At 45.4% G+C, this 18113-nt stretch overlaps 1 protein-coding gene across 1 annotated transcript in view; it reads right to left on the bottom strand.

Annotated features, from left to right (window-relative positions):
• Positions 1 to 18113, bottom strand: part of LOC308703076 (stonustoxin subunit beta-like) — a 271258-nt gene that overhangs the window by 113333 nt on the left and 139812 nt on the right. The window contains exon 5 of the mRNA XM_081386344.1: positions 14685 to 16415. Within this exon, the coding sequence (XP_081242470.1) occupies positions 14685 to 16415 (1731 nt within the window). The remainder of the gene's footprint in view (positions 1 to 14684; positions 16416 to 18113) is intronic.

Here is an 18113-nt window from a genome sequence, read left to right as displayed (position 1 = left end):
TGCACGTCACCAAAAGCAACAGTTATGAGACGCATTATTTTATTGATCATCAGCTAAAATTTCTGAATCAAAGCCCGCAATAAGAGAAAGCGGAAACAGCCCTGGTAAGATCATTTCGTTTCTTTACATTTAATGAAGATGATTGTGTGTTAAGCGTCAGCGACTTACTTTCACTTTGATTTGCGATAGCACGTTGATGCTCAGCTTCATCTGCGGCGATGCGTGTTGCAGTAGCGTCGTCATATCTGACAATAACATGACATATAGCCTATAACACGATCTCACATGTTTATTTTTTAATAAACCATATTCAACAACATATAAAAATGAAATAATCTTTAGAGTAAAGCCGCAGCCATCATTACCAAGCGCGAACCATTGACACTGAATGAAACGAAGCGAACTTAGCCTACAGGCCGTAGTGTGACATGCGTTAACCAATGGTGTAAACATAATCATAGATGACGCGCCACGGGTTTTTATTTAAAAGAAAGAACGTAGCTTATGTTTGTATGTAGGTCTAGGCAATTTATATTCACAATACTTAACTATTATTTTATTGCATTTGTATTAGTTGTTTGAAGAGTTAAAAAAAAAATCGGTCGGTCTTAACACAAGTTTACAACCGGCAAGTCGGTCGGACTAAAAGGGAAAAAAAATAAATAATTGGGTCGGTGCTAAATTGACAGGGTCGGTCGTGTTACGGCAAACAAGAATATTTTTAAGGATGGCCTGAGCGCAGTATATTATAATGAAACAATTATCCCGTACACTCACCACCTTCAAACACCCCGTAAAGGAAAAATAAGTTAAAAAAAATGTCCGGGTTGCCTCATGAGCTCGCTACAGTCTTTCCAACCAGGAAACGTTTAATCCATTAGTCCATGGGAATGATCCTCGATCGGAACGAGACAAAAAAGTAATCCACACACACACCAAAAAAGGAAAAAATTAGTCCGTGAGAATAATCCGTTTGCCAGAGATGTGTACACGAGTGAAAAATCCAGGTGGTTGAATAATTTTCTGTCCTCCCTCCACCATTAAAGCAGTCTCTTAAAGTAACGTTTGAAAATGCTATCAAACCATAAGGAACAAGCTTTAAATCTTATAGCTGCAACAAACATTGCTGGCGCCATGAAATCAAACACACCTCTCTCCCTTCCTGATTCACCCTCCATTCATAAGCTTAGGCACGCCTTCATAGTAAGTGCGGGCGGCCGAGCCTTAAAGAGACATCCCCTCTTACCAACATACACAGTGGAAGCTAAGCATATCACACAGGAATACACAGGAGTATCATTCATCATACATAAACATTATGTGAACCAATATAATACCTCCTGAGCAATCATAAGCATTTCTGTTTTCAAAGGAACACTTAAATTAATGTGACAGTGTCACAGATCCCCCCCCCCTAGCTGGAGGTACCGGAGGCTGAACCCCAAAGTAGGGCTTCAGATTGACCACATTAATCGTGTCCATCTTTTTGTTTTGGTCATTCCACTGTACATGGTAATTGATGGGGCCTAATTTTCTCATCACAGTGGCTGGACCCAACCACTTAGGCGCAAGCTTCGATGAGAAGTTTTCTGAGGCTTTAGAGAGTGGGTGAGTGCGGACCCAGACCAGGTCTCCCGGCAGGAGTTGTGCACTTCCTCCTGTGGGTATTGTAATACCTGGCTTGTCTAGACTGACACACCCCAACTCTCTTCTTGACTTGATCATTTATTTGTTTCTGTCTCTCCAGTAGGGTGTACGGTAACTGTTGTGGAGTAGGAGGGGAACTAATGAGTCTTTCCAGTGGGCCTTTCAGGGACCTTCCGAGCGCCAGCTCTGCAGGAGTTTGGCCCGTGGTCTCATGATAGGCGGCATTGATGGCAAAATGGAATTCCCTGATCCCACTGATCCCAGTTCTTATGTTGGTTCCCCACGTATGATGCAATCATCGTCTTGATGGACCGATTGGACCTCTCAGTAAGGTTAGCTTGGGGGTGATAACTGGTGGTAAATTTCTGCGTTACTCCCCAGGTCTTACAGAGGTTAGCCATTTCATGGCCAGTGAACTGCGGCCCCCGGTCAGACACCAACTCCCGAGGAACACCAAAGCGGGTGAAGATTTCATCCTTCAGAATTGACACAATGCCATGTGCCTTGCCATCTTTTAATGGAAACATCTCCACCCACTTTGTGAAGTAATCCACAAGGACAAGAAGGACGGTGTTGCCTTTTTTACTCCGGGGAAATGGCCCCATGAGGTCAATCCCTAGCTTTGCCCAGGGTTCTTCCACAGAAGTAGCCTGCATGAGGCCAGCTGGCTTTTGACTTCCAGCCTTATAGACCTGGCAGATGGCACAAACCTTGACGTGGTTCCAAACGTCCTTTCGAATGGATGGCCACCAGGCGACCTCAAGGATCCTCAAGAGTGTTTTCAGCCTACCCAGATGCCCACTCAAAGGATGATCGTGAAAGTAGGTCAGAAAGACCGGTACAAGAGACTTTGGAACGACCAGCTGATATTTATCACCTCCTTCTTTTACAGGTGACCGTCGATACAGAAGGCCTTGCAGCTTTGTGAATCCTATCCGGCCAGGCATACTCAGAGCATCGGCCCCTTGGACCAGATCGGTGACCTCTGAATCTTCTTCCTGAGCTTCCCTTATTTCAGACAGAGAGGAAGGCAGATCAGAAGAAACATAGGCATTTGCTGCAGCATAAACGGCAGTTGAAGAAGGAGGTTTGACTGCTCGGGACAGGGCATCAGGCACAAGGTTATGGAGTCCTTTCCTATACTGGACTCTAAACTGAAACTGTTGAAGCCGCAGGATCCAGCGAGTCAGGCGAGAGCAGGTCTTCGGACAATTGAAGGCCCAGGTCAGGGCAGCATTGTCAGTATATATGGTGAACTCAGCCCCCTCAAGATAGTGCTTCCACTTTTCAACCGCCCAAACGACGGCAAGACACTCCTTTTCAGAGGTAGTGTAATTACACTCTGCCCCACGTATCCCTCTGGATGCATACGCGATACCTTTCTCGCCTTCTGATGTTTTCTGCACCAATACAGCCGACAAACCCACATCGCTAGCGTCTGTGTGGATTTCAAAGGGTAGGGTGGTGTCAGGCTGCATGAGGATAGGTGCGTTCACCAGCAATCTCTTCAGCTGATCAAAGCTCTGCTGACATTCCTCTGACCAGTCCCACTCCACGGTCTTCCTCTTCAGACGATTCAATGGGGCAGCCAAGTCAGCAAAATGGTCGATAAATTTGTGGTACCACCCCACAAGGCCTAAGAAACGCTGGAGGGTCTTGAGGTTAGTGGGCTTAGGATATGTTGTCACTGCCTCAATTTTTTCTGGATCCACCTGCACGTCTTTGTCTGAGACTACATGGCCCAAAAACCTCAGCTCCTGCCGGAAAAAATACACTTCTTGATATTAAGGGTCAGACCAGCCTTGTGGAACTTCCCTAAGACGGCATGCAGATCCTGGAGATGTTGTTCATGTGTAGGTGAAAAGACTATGACATCAGCAATATACACACAGCAGGTATTCCCTCTAAGCTCTCCCAAAACCTTCTCCATCAGTCGCTGAAAAGTGGCTCCAGCATTCCGGAGTCCAAAAGGCATACACTTGAACTGGTAGAGGCCCATAGGTGTTATCACAGCCGTCTTGGCTTTACTGTCTTCGGACATGGCGACCTGCCAATATCCAGACTTCAAGTCAAGAGTGCTGAAAAAGGCTGCACCATGCATAGACTCCAGTATCTCGTGGATAATAGGTAGGCATCTGGATGGGTTTTGGCATTGAGGTTCCTAAAATCCACACAAAATCAAAGGGAGTCATCTGGCTTCTTGACTAATACCACCGGAGCACCCCAGGCGGACTGTGATGGCTCAATAATGCCATCCTTGAGCATCTGCTCCACATGGTCAGCAATAATCTGCCGCTTAACCCCCTGAGGTCGGCTGTCGCGCCGGCGCGATAGGCTCGTTTTTTTCCGTATGAGTGCAAAAAAAAAAAAAAAAAAAATTAATTTTTATCTTATATGCTTGTGTTATACATCAATCGATCCTGTTTAGTGTGTATTTTTTTTTGTGTATGCTCATAATAAAAACAAAGTGTTGTGCTTTTCGCCAAATAAAGAAAAATAAACATGATGCGAGTTCTGCCTACTCTCAGTCAGTGAAGTCAATTCTGAAACGCGTCCGAAAATTAACTGTAACTCAGCGAATGCTCAGTCAAACAGGCATACAGTCACACAGGCATGAAGCTTGAATTCTCTTCTTTAAAATGAAGTATTTTTTATAAAAAACAAATATTCACAGTTTATGTAATATGCATGCAAAGAGAGAGATGTCAGTCGTTCTCATCTCAGCTAATTAAGTTTTAATGTGCTCCGCCCACGGAGAGCGCGCGCTATTCAAACGCAAATGTGAGGCGATCCAAACAAACCTGTGAAACGCCCACATCAGCTGGATAACACACACCGCGAGTTCACTTTCAGACTTATGTACTTTACGATGCTGTGAGGAATAATACTATCTTGATAATAATCCTGCAAAAATTTACCTCAGAAGTTCTGGAAGTATCATTTCGAGGAGCAAACGGATCCCGCTGAGGAATTAGGTCAGTTATGTTTGCTTTGTTCTAATCTGAATGAATGAACGCAAAGATGCGTGCTGTTGTGGAGCTACTACAGCTGGCAAAAATACTGTTTAAATATGAATCGCGTTTCTGTGTATGAATGAATGAACGAACGAACGCACAGATGCGTGCTGTTGTGGAGCTACAACAGCTGGCAAAAATACTGTTTAAATATTGATCGCGTTTCTGTGTATGAATGAACGAACGAACGAACGCACAGATGCGCGCTGTTGTGGAGCTACTACAGCTGGCAAAAATACTGTTTAAATATGAATCGCGTTTCTATGAATGAATGAACGCACAGATGCATGCTGTTGTGGAGCTACTACAGCTGGCAAAAATACTGTTTTAATATGAATCGCGAATACAAAGAAAGATTACACTGGAAATATTGTTACAATTTTAAATGTTGTTGTAATTGTATAACCTTAAAAAAACAAAACAAAAAAAAACATATATATTTATATAAGAATAGATGTAAACAAAATCTTAAAAGGTCATTATAAGCCTTCTCTTTAAATAATTGTATTATGCTTTATTAGTGACACATTTGGGAAGAGAATATATTCCAAATCTGAAAATACAGTATGAGAACAATTAACTGCACAATTTCTAGAAATGTTTACCTTGGATATTGTACAATTTGCAAGCAAAATTTGTGGAAAAAAACAACAAACCAGTTATATATTGTCCTTGCATTCTTGTGGCTGAGTCACACACCTGAATGAAAGGCTCATTACGTATGTAGCCTCATTATGCGGGCCCCATTGACTCCACAGGTGTGAATCACGCCCACCCGCATATGGCCTTTCCAAACAAAAAGTGTTTTACAAGATTTAAATCAATGTATTGTGTTATGTGAATGATTAGGCAGGATGATTTTCACATAATTTTGAAGAAAAAATTCTAGGCAACGTCATCCATTAGTCAGAAGTCTTATTTACATATATTTAGAATATGTTTTATGGCCTTATTTCAGAAACTTTAGTTTTTTGTTTTTGAAAAAAACATGCATAAATATTATTCTATCAAAAATACAAACATGTACATGCAAGTTGTTCACATATTATGGTAGCCCTGTTTGTGCTAAATAGAGTGAATTTACACCTTTGCCATTAATATGTTTATAAGCAACTGAAAAAAGCACAAATGTCAGGGCATGTCAGAACATCTCAAGGACCCCAAAAACCCCTCAGACCCCAGAGGGTTAAAAGGCGAAACCCTGTATGCCCTGCAGCGAACAGGCACCTCGTCAGTGGTAAAGATACGATGTTCTTCAACCCTGGTCTTACCCAGTGTCCCAGAACACACCCTCGGCCAGGCCTGGAACAGTTCTCTAACCTCTGAAGATTGGTCTGGAAAAGCAGAAGACACCACTCCCAAAGGGTGATAATGGACTCAAAGCCCCCGGGTAAGGAACAGCCACATATAGGCTGGCATTGGAACTAGTTTCAGGTTCCTGCATCAACGTTTCCTCCAGCGGGTGAGACAGAAAGGGATGGAAATTATAGCCCCTGGGTCCTTTCACCCCATAAGTGTGGTCTCCCATATTAATGATGGTAGAGGTTTTTCTGAGGAAATCCAAACCAAGAATGATAGGGAAAGCCAAGTGGTTGTCAGCCATGACGAATATCTCCAGCGTCCATATCACCTCATGCCAGACGTACACCATCTGTGTCCTCCCCACAGCACCATAAGTCTTCCCATCGGCCAAGGCAAAGTTTTGATTGTCACTCGGCTTCAGTCTCTCACCATCACGAGCCAGCTCCAGCCAGAGACTCTGCCGCATAAGTGAGTAAGTACATCCTGTGTCAAACACCGCATGACACTGCCTTCCCCTCACTTCTATTGGAACATGGAGGAGCACCATTGGAGATTTCCGTCCTAGCTGCACTACTGTCACCACATCAGCAGGTTTCTTGAACTCTTTAGCAGGTCCCTTGTCCTGGGTCTTCCTTAAGCCCTTTTCCTTGGCCTTTTGCTGGTCCACTTTCCCCCAGTATTCTTTAGACGATGTGCAGTCTTTCTCCACCAAGGTGCCAGTCTGAACCAACTGGTCCACGTTTGTTACCGTACCCCGGAGACAACCAGCTATTCAAGGGTTGCAGTTATTTGTCACGAACGCTAGCAGAGAAATGGGTGGATCCATACGCAGCAACCTGGTAATCAGGGCAATCCAACTCGTCGTCATCCATGCAAAGGTCAAAATCAATGTAATCAGAATCGTAGTCATCCATGCCAGGGTCGAAATCCATTTAATCAGTCCAATAAACAATAACACAAAATAAACAAGAAACAAAACAAGAACAGGCGAGAAACAGACCTTGGAAGTGTAGCATGACATTAAACAATGACTCCGTGACATGAACTGAAACAGACAGGGTATTTATACACCGACATTAACAATGTGATAGGGAACAGCTGAGTGCAATCAAGAGTGATGGGAACAGACAAAGGATTATGGGAAATGAGGTTCCAGAGTGAATGGTGACAGGAAGGGAAAGAGACCTCTAGTGGACACCTGGGGAAACACAAACCAGACACTGTGACATAACCCCCCCTCTACGGAGCGGCTACCAGACGCTCCAAGACCCACAAAAAACAACCAAAACAAGAGTCCAGGAGGGAGGTGGAACGGTGGAGGATCAGGGGGAGGGATGGGGGACCAGGTCCATGGAGGGGAACAGGAGCTGACAGCTTAGCCGGCGACCGGGGCGAAGCAGAGAGTCCATCGGGCGGCCAGGGCGAAGCAGACGACCCATCGGGCGGCCAGGGCGGAGACTTTCCCTCGGGCCGCCAGGGCGGAGCAGATAGTCCATCGGGCGGCCACGGCGGAGCAGATAGTCCATCGGGCGGCCACGGCGGAGACCTCCCCTCGGGCGGCCAGGGCGGAGTAGACAGTCCATCAGGCGGCCAGGGAGGAGACGACCCCTCGGGCGGCCACGGCGGAGACGACCCCTCGGGCGGCCACGGCGGAGACGACCCCTCGGGCGGCCACGGCGGAGACGACCCCTCGGGCGGCCACGGCGGAGACGACCCCTCGGGCGGCCACGGCGGAGACGACCCCTCGGGCGGCCACGGCGGAGACGACCCCTCGGGCGGCCACGGCGGAGACGACCCCTCGGGCGGCCACGGCGGAGACGACCCCTCGGGCGGCCACGGCGGAGACGACCCCTCGGGCGGCCACGACTCCACCGGCTCAGGAACTGGAACAGACGACTCCACCGGCTCAGGAACTGGAACAGACTCGACCGGCTCCGGCTCAGGAACAGACACTGGCTCCGGCTCAGGAACAGACACTGGCTCCGGCTCAGGAACAGACACTGGCTCCGGCTCAGGAACAGACACTGGCTCCGGCTCAGGAACAGACACTGGCTCCGGCTCAGGAACAGACACTGGCTCCGGCTCAGGAACAGACACTGGCTCCGGCTCAGGAACAGACACTGGCTCCGGCTCAGGAACAGACACTGGCTCCGGCTCAGGAACAGACACTGGCTCCGGCTCAGGAACAGACACTGGCTCCGGCTCAGGAACAGACACTGGCTCCGGCTCAGGAACAGACACTGGCTCCGGCTCAGGAACAGACACTGGCTCCGGCTCAGGAACAGACACTGGCTCCGGCTCAGGAACACACACTGGCTCCGGCTCAGGAACACACACTGGCTCCGGCTCAGGAACAGACACTGGCTCCGGCTCAGGAACAGACACTGGCTCCGGCTCAGGAACAGACACCACCGGCTCCGGCTCAGGAACTGGCACCACCGGCTCCGGCTCAGGAACTGGCACCACCGGATCCGGCGCAGGAACTGGCACCACCGGCTCCGGCTCAGGAACTGGCACCACCGGCTCCGGCTCAGGAACTGGCACCACCGGCTCAAGTGTGTGCGTAGCCCACACACACCACATGGCTGTGGCCATAATGGCCAGTGTCACGGTCACTGAGGGCTCAGGCTCAGGAACAGACACCACCGGCTCAGGAACAGACACCACCGGCTCAGGAACAGACACCACCGGCTCAGACACAGGCTCGACGGCGGCCATCTTGTCCGGGGACACAGGCTCGGCAGGCGTTACGTGAACAGGCTCGGCGGCGGCCATCTTGTCCGAAGACACAGGCTCAGCAGGCGTGACGTGAACAGGCTCGGCGGCGGCCATCTTGTCCGAAGACATAGGCTCAGGAACAGTCTCTGGCTGGGCAGACGTGACGTGAACAGTCTCTGGCTGGGCTGACGTGACGTGAACAGTCTCTGGCTGGGCAGACGTGACGTGAACACACTCTGGCTGGGCAGACGTGACGTGAACAGTCTCTGGCTGGGCAGACGTGACGTGAACAGTCTCTGGCTGGGCAGACGTGACGTGAACAGTCTCTGGCTGGGCAGACGTGACGTGAACAGTCTCTGGCTGGGCAGACGTGATGGATCGCTGGGTTGGCGCAGGCAGTGCGAGCAGCTCGGGCGGGGCCGGCAGAGCAGGACGCCTGGGCGGTGCGGGCAGAGCAAGACGCCTGGGCGGTGCTTCAGGGACGGTAGTCACCTCCGGGATGGTCTCAGTGTTATGAGCCACCAAACTCGGGACCACCGGACTCGGGACCACCTGAACTGGGACCACCGGACTCGGGACCACCTGAACTGGGACCACTGGATTTGGGGCCACCGGCACTGGGACCACCGGCACTGAGATCACCGGCACTGAGATCACCGGCACTGAGTTCACCGGCACTGGGACCACCGGCACTGGGACCACCGGGACAGTCTCGGAGGGAGTCTTCCTTCTCCTCCTCCGTTTCGGGACCACCGGACTCGGGACCACCGGACTCGGGACCACCGGACTCGGGACCACCGGAACAGGCATGGAGGAAGTCTTCCTTCTCCGTTTCGGGGCCACCGGAACTGGGACCACTGGACTCGGAACCACCAGAACTGGGACCACCGGAACTGGGACCACCGTAATCGGGACCACCGGAACAGTCACGGAGGAGGTCTTCCTTCTCCTCCTCTGTTTCCGATGGCAATGTGCAGGTTCTGAGCTGGGTGGAATCAGTGGCGAAGGGTGCTTAGGGGAATTCAGCGCCATGGCCTCTTCAGTCTGGCGGGCCCATAAAGCCAGGCCCTGAAAAATATTCATGCTGCTGGATCCATTGTGAGACGGAGTCATTCTGTCACGAACGCTAGCAGAGAAATGGGTGGATCCATACGCAGCAACCTGGTAATCAGGGCAATCCAACTCGTCGTCATCCATGCAAAGGTCAAAATCAATGTAATCAGAATCGTAGTCATCCATGCCAGGGTCGAAATCCATTTAATCAGTCCAATAAACAATAACACAAAATAAACAAGAAACAAAACAAGAACAGGCGAGAAACAGACCTTGGAAGTGTAGCATGACATTAAACAATGACTCCGTGACATGAACTGAAACAGACAGGGTATTTATACACCGACATTAACAATGTGATAGGGAACAGCTGAGTGCAATCAAGAGTGATGGGAACAGACAAAGGATTATGGGAAATGAGGTTCCAGAGTGAATGGTGACAGGAAGGGAAAGAGACCTCTAGTGGACACCTGGGGAAACACAAACCAGACACTGTGACATTATTAAGGATTTTGCGCACCAACTTGGTTTCTGTGATGTCTGGCTTCCACCGCAAACAGAGAGCACGGTAATCGTAAGCAAAATCCCTCAGACACTGATCAGGCAACTGGACCATGTCCCTGAGCTTTTCTTCTACCTCGGTGAGGTAATCAGGGGGGAGAAAGGCATCCATAAAGGCTTTCTTAAACTCAGACCAGTTGTTTACCCTGTTTCGCCACCATCCACCAGCTATGTACTGGCCCTTTAAGAGTGTTAGATAGGGCGTCTATTAGCTCTGCATCAGACAATGGCCATACTGCAAAGAATGTTTCGAAGCGATCAACAAAGTTGAGAACATCGGCCACCTCCCTAGATCCACTAAATGAAGGAAATTCCATCTGAATAGCTGGTCGTGAATAAACCACAGGTGGTCTGATGTCTTGACTACATGAAACACCCAACGAAGGTGAGATACTGGTGCTTGGCATGAAAGACTGTATAGGTGGATGAGAAAGTGCTCCATTGAATGGTGTCTGAAGCGGTGCACCGGGTGGAACTGGTGGGCACGGAATGAACGCTCGAGCATAAGGATTTGAAGACTGATCAATATTGTCAGAACCAGCCGCCATGTCAGGAGCTGTCCTGTTGTTAAGCCGAGATGGAGTGATTCTGCTGATACACGGGCTCATTACATGTGCGTCTATACACAGAGGAGCTGCAGTTTGTGTGAAAGCACTGGATGAAGCTTGGGCAGGAGTAGAACGGCTATGGGGTGGAAGAAGAGTAACTCCTGTGCGTGGAAGAGACCTAGGGAGAGCAACACGGCTGGCTCGCTTCAGACGTTCATGTTCTGCTTTCCACTTTTCATCACGCCTTTGCAAGCAATCCACTAATTTTTCCTCAAACTGTTTTAATGTTGATATCATGCATTGCTCAAGCACCTCAACACTTCTGTTAACATAACTCCTTATGCCCACTTCTCTGTTCAATGCACTATTAATCGAATCTCTAAAGTCAGTCTCAAGTGTATTTAATCTGTCCATGACTGATCCCAAATCATTGGTAATAGTAGTAAGAACGGGAAGTGTGAGATAAGATGTGTCTCCCTCATCTCCAATGCTTTGTTCATTCTCTTCTGGATCTGAGATATAAAGTGAACTAATCAGGGATGTTACTTCCCCCACAGGATTTCTCCTAGTGACCCATGCATCTCCCCTTGCTTCATGGTGCTGTTCACTAGCCCCATGCTCTGACGTAGGTGTAGAGGCCCTGGTGTCATGCTCAGATATTTCATCCTGGACTTCATCAAGCTCCACAAGTTGTGCGACTCTTATTTCTGGCACGTCTGTAATTTTTTTTATTTTTTTTATCTTTTTTTTGTGCTTAAATGCAATATCAAACAGAGTATAATGATATTCAAAATATAATTAATATATATATATATACCAGTAAACAATATTCACATAGCTCTGGTAATAAAGCAAAATCAACAAAATTACATTTAATTCCCCGTACGGGCCACCATCTGTAACAATCCGCCCTCAAATATTCTTTTTAAACAGCAGTGTTACTATAAACGCACAAGGAGATTCTTTGAAATTAATACAATAATGACGAATATCACCAAAGCTTCAATAATGTCACCTACATCAATGCTCTCTAACATATAAATTAGCACGAGTAGATGTATGATAGTGAATAAGTCACACAGCATAAAAGATAACAATAATACTCAGACGGCGCTGAACACCATAAACATAAAACACACAAAACAGCTCAATTGAATGACGCGCTGAGCGCAGTATATTATAATGAAACAATTATCCCATACACTCACCACCTTCAAACACCCCGTACAGGAAAAATAAGTTAAAAAAAATGTCCGGGTTGCCTCATGAGCTCGCTACAGTCTTTCCAACCGGGAAATGTTTAATCCATTAGTCCATGGGAATGATCCTCGATCGGAACGAGACAAAAAAGTAATCCACACACACACCAAAAAAGGAAAAAATTAGTCCGTGAGAATAATCCGTTTGCCAGAGATGTGTACACGAGTGAAAAATCCAGGTGTTTGAATAATTTTCTGTCCTCCCTCCACCATTAAAGCAGTCTCTTAAAGTAACGTTTGAAAATGCTATCAAACCATAAGGAACAAGCTTTAAATCTTATAGCTGCAACAAAAATTGCTGGCGCCATGAAATCAAACACACCTCTCTCCCTTCCTGATTCACCCTCCATTCATAAGCTTAGGCACGCCTTCATAGTAAGTGCGGGCGGCCGAGCCTTAAAGAGACATCCCCTCTTACCAACATACACAGTGGAAGCTAAGCATATCACACAGGAATACACAGGAGTATCATTCATCATACATAAACATTATGTGAACCAATATAATACCTCCTGAGCAATCATAAGCATTTCTGTTTTCAAATGAACACTTAAATTAATGTGACAGTGTCACAATGTTACACATTTAATTATAGCCACACATGCTAGGAAATATGGTTGTCAATGCAAACATTGACTGTAAATGAAGCGAAATATATATATTGTAGCAACAATGACATCTGCTTTTCGCATTAAGTGATCATATGATGGCAAGACACATCGTCTTGTGTCCGTACTGGTTAATAATTGCCCCACGAGGACCAATTTGCCAGCGCCAGTTTGGCTGGCCTCGTGACATTCCACACACACACACGCACGCACACAAAAGCCCTTTGAGTGCAACTTCATATAGAAATATGGCTCTTGAATGTATACCTTCCGATATGTATGTGTGATTAGCTTTACTTTACAATAAAAGTGTGGTTTGCTAGAGTATAGGTTTGAATCCTAAATGTTCATTGAAAGGAATTCCTCAGTCGTGTCTTGTTTTAACCCTACCTCAGACCATAAAACTTTACGACCCAGGAAAGCAGACATTCCAACGCACACACACACAAACACACTCGTGGACTTTGAAACATACAGTTCCACACATGCGATCCAATAGCCATGTTTTTGATATGTATTTTTATGTGTGTATAATTTCCATGGCAGATTGAGATTTTCTATGTTCTATCATAGAAATCAATGGACTCTTAAGATGCTTAGAATCCTACATTAGAAATGCATATCTGTATTTCCCATATTCTGTACCCCATGTCTGGTATCATTCTAATCGTAGTGATCTCACTGAATTGCATATATGTATGAGATTACAATGAAATGTATTCTTATGGGTATTATCTTTTCTGAAAGAGAAAATACGAATTCCATCTCTCACATGACAAAGTCAAAGTAGGCGTTTCTTCTTCACACAAAGAAAATGTTCCCGCTGTCAGATAAGGAGATCTGATTGGCTGTTGTCAGCAACAGGAGGGTGTAAACAAGTGTCTTTAAAAAGCAAGAGACCCTGTTTCCGCTTCTCTCTCCTCCGGTCCCTCGCCTCTCTGATCCCTGCTCTGATTCCTGCTCTCATCTCCTGCTGCCGCCCCAGCGCAGCGTTTCTCCAGGAACATCTGAAGAAGGCCCTGGCCTTCTCTATTCGAACGAACGCATGTTCGAGTCATAGATTTCCCTCTGCAACTAAGATTTCCGGCCTCTCCCATCCCGGGAGACGAACTTTCTCGGTAACATTACAGTCAGTAAGCCTTTTAAACTTCCGCGGCACTGGAAGACGCATAGGAAACAGGACACCGCCCTCGCTTTCCTGCCTCTCAGCATCACCCGAACAGAAGACAAACTCGCAAGTATATTTATCTGATAAAAGCTGTTCCAGGTGTCTCGTGAACCTAGGTTTCTGTATGTAATAATTACTAGCTTTTCTTTTCTCTTCTTTCTTTCTTTCTTTCTTTCTTTCTTTCTTTCTTTCTTTCTTTCTTTTCATTTTATTCTGGTCACGTATTTTCTTGTTTGGTTAAATGTGTGTTTGTTTTATTGCTTGTATTTTTACGTATGTTTGTATTTGTAGCTCATATAATCTTTAGTTTTACATGTATTAAAATCCATATATCCTTTTAACTGTCTCTGTATTTGAAAGCCCACTTTTATAAAGTCAATGAGACAAAAGATCTTGCTACAAGCTCGATATATATATAGACTACATTGAGTAGTTTTAATTAATAAACTCAGAAAGTTTGATGTTCGTGGCCAGAAGATAAAACTTTCTTGGAGTTTGTAAAGAGATACCCCTTCTTAACTGTGATAATCTCACCTTTATTCGCTGGACGAATAACGATCAGACCAGTTACAGAACAAGGTAATCTCTATAATTGATCAAATAAATGTACATGCGACTTATGAATTATGACCATGAGTCATAATTATTAATATTTCCAAAATTCCCTATATTCTTGAGCTAATTCAAATTAACCAAGAGTCGTTATTTGTTACAATATATATATATATATATATATATATATATATATATATATATATTAAAAAGATAAATATTAATGCAAAAAAAAAAGTGCATATGACACTTACCTAAAGACGGTATGGGGCCGATAGTGTCACTGGCTTCACTCACTCCCACTTTACCCACTATCCTATAGCGGATCGAGTACTGCTTTCCAGACTCCAATCCAGTCAGATTAAAGACTTCATCAACTGTGTTTATGATAATCCACTGTTCCTCAGCACCAGAATCTACTTTCACCGGCTGGTACTCCACTCTGAACTGCACAGTTTCTCCAGTTGGGGACTTCTGCAGTTTCAGAGTCACACTGTCCGGCAGGACCTGCTTCACTTCTGGTGGAGGAGGCTTCGACACTGGCTGGAACTGTGTGTCTGTCAGCTTCCCTGATTCATACAGATAGATAGAGGAGCCAGGACTGGAGGGATCGGAGATGGCAGAAATAATGAATCGATATCTCTTTTCATCTTTATTAGCCTCTGAAAAACTTCTGAAAAGAGATAAATTCTTTCTCATCTTTGAGGTGACATCAGGATCATTGAACCACTTTCTGACAGATGCTAACATGCTAGAACGCGGTTTCATTCCCACATCTAGCCCTTTAAACTCATCAGATTCCAGAAACTTCTTCATGGCTGAAAGATACGAGTCTTCATACTTCAGAGATGTGAAGGTCAAGCACACCACAACATCAATACTAGGATCAAGGAGGATGGTGTTGAGACTGTTTGAGTCTTCAGTATTAATTCCCTTCAGTATTTCAGTGTGAGAACTTAAGAGGTTAAGTTCAGCCTTTGCATGATCTAACCACTGGTTAAGCATGCTAGCATTAAAGGGGGAGCTGTAGTGGATCTTTAGGATGTCTTCCAATAAATTTTGCTCCATCTCTCCTCCTCGTATAGCAGGCAAGACCTTGGCCACTTCTTTCAGGAGCACTGTTTTGTAAGTGCTAAGAGAGCCCTGAAATAAACGGAGCCTCTCTTTGATGTCTTTGAAAACATTTACCAGAGTTTTTCTGGAGAGGTCGTTGCATGTCCTCTCTACTTCTTCCAGCCCCTCTATTATATCTTCAGTGTTGGCAACCAGAAGTGTGCTAATTTCTCTCTCCAACTGAGCTGCTTTTGTATCCAGTAGAGAAAGAGGATAGAGCCAGACTTTTATTGGAACTGCATTCTTTGTATTCTCCTTCAGTATAGTGGGGAGCTTCTTGTACACCTCTAGGGCCTCCATGTAAGTGGTAGGGTTCTGCTCAAGACGGACGTCACCATAAAATGTGCAGGCAATATTCTCAGACACTTTCTTTTGAGCATCTGTCATATCTACAGCTCCGTGTCCCTCAATGGAAAATTGAGGAATATTCTTGACCATGACATTCAGTTCTCCCTCAATCTCCTGCTTTTCTTCATCTTTTGAAAATGTCCGATCAAACACCATGACGGCCTGAGCTCCGTATAGTACACCTATGACCACATGAGTTGCAGTTTTCTGGTCAAAGACCTGAGGGTAGGTGATGTGTCTCACTCCCAGATGGCTCATAATGAGCTGTTCGAATCTAGAGGTTTCACTGTAATACATTGTAACTCTGGACTGTTGGTTTGAGGATTTGGTGTCACGCAGGAACTTGGCAGATCCTCCCACCTCCACCAGCCCTCCTAAGAAGCTGGCCTTCAGGGAAGCACTCACATCCAGGAGAATGGACTTACTGGAGAGAGAGTCGGCGCTACTGAACTTCAAATCTGTCCTGGACTGTGGACGACTGTCCAAATCTTCTCTCAATGATTTCTCATCCCACAGAGTGACACCTGAAATGAGAAATTACTTTTAATAATAATAATAACCTTTATTTTCTATAGCGCCTTTAAATGTACATCTCAAAGCGCTGTACACAAACAAGTCAAGTCAAGTCAAGTCATCTTCATTTATATAGCGCTTTTAACAATGTAGATTGTCTCAAAGCAGCTTTACAGAGATAAATGTATCATTTAACGTAAGAATGTTTTGGCTTTATAGCGGTTCTTTAATAAAGTTATTTTCCAGCTAAAGTTAGTTTTGATTGATTCGCTTCCGTCGCAACAATCATATGTTTTTAAATTAGGGCCACCAAGATGACACCATTCTCTCTACACAGACTTTAAACGCGAACCTGTGAGAAACGCTGATGGCGTTCAGATGCGCATTAAGAACGGGTTCTATAGTTATGTGCGTTGATGTGTGCAGGTTTGGAATTCCCTAAAAACCAAGCCTAAACAAATTACTAGTGTTTCCTTACAGTTTTGATTCAGAATTTTATTTTATTTTATTAATTCGGGGTAGATACGCAAATTGAGTTTTCCCGACGACGCTTTATCTGTAGAGTGGGAAAGGGATCCTCCATAGGGAGAGACTAGTTGGCACTTCAGCACTGCATTGACATCGGGTCCAGGCGAAGGTCCTTCATCAGATCTGGAAACGGCCTGGATCCGGCAGGCTGCGGGAAAACCTTGGGATAAACAAAGACACTCAAATTAGCGTAGATGCCATTCTTCTCATGATGTAACAAGTACATCAGGATTTATGGGAAGTGTTCCCGGTTCCAGCTGACCTAATCTATGCAGCCTAATATTGAATTATAGAAGTCTATAATGTATTATGTGAACGCTATGTCAAAGAGATGTGTCTTTAATCTAGATTTAAACTGACAGAGTGTGTCTGCTTCCCGGACAATGGTAGGAAGGCTGTTCCAAAGTTTTGGTGCTAAATAGGAAAAGGATCTACCGCCAGCAGTCGATTTTGATATTCTAGGTATTATCAACTGGCCGGAATTTTGAGATTGCAATAGACGTGAAGGAGTATAATGCGTTAAGAGCTCGTTCAAGTACTGCGGAGCTAAACCATTTAGTGCTTTGTAAGTAATCAGCAATATTTTAAAATTTGTGCGATGTTTAATAGGGAGCCAGTGCAGTTTTGACAGAACCGGGCTAATATGGTCATACTTCCTTGTTCTGGTAAGAACTCGAGCTGCTGCGTTTTGAACTAGCTGTAGTTTGTTTATTAAGCGTGCAGGGCAACCACCCAGTAGAGCATTACAATAATCTAGCCTTGATGTCATGAACGCATGAACTAATTGTTCCGCATTTGTCAATGAGAGCATATGGCGTAATTTAGATATATTTTTAAGATGGAAAAATGCGGTTTTACAGATACTAGACACGTGATTTTCAAATGAAAGATTGGTATCAAAGAGCACACCCAGGTTCCTAACCGACGACGAAGACTTAACAGAGCAGCCATCAAGTGTTAGACAGTATTCTAGGTTATTACGTGAGGACGTTTTTTGTCCAATAATTAGAATCTCTGTTTTTTCAGAATTTAGAAGTAGGAAATTACGAGTCATCCAATTTTTTATATCAGCTATGCATTCTGTTAATTTAGTGAATTGGTAAGTTTCGTTAGGTTTTGAAGAAATATAGAGCTGAGTATCGTCGGCATAACAGTGGAAGCTAATTCGATGTTTCCTAATG

This window comes from Scardinius erythrophthalmus (assembly GCF_964197995.2).
Source record: "Scardinius erythrophthalmus genome assembly, chromosome: 15".
Lineage (NCBI taxonomy): Eukaryota > Metazoa > Chordata > Actinopteri > Cypriniformes > Leuciscidae > Scardinius > Scardinius erythrophthalmus.
This window is presented reverse-complemented; position numbering and strand designations above follow the sequence as displayed.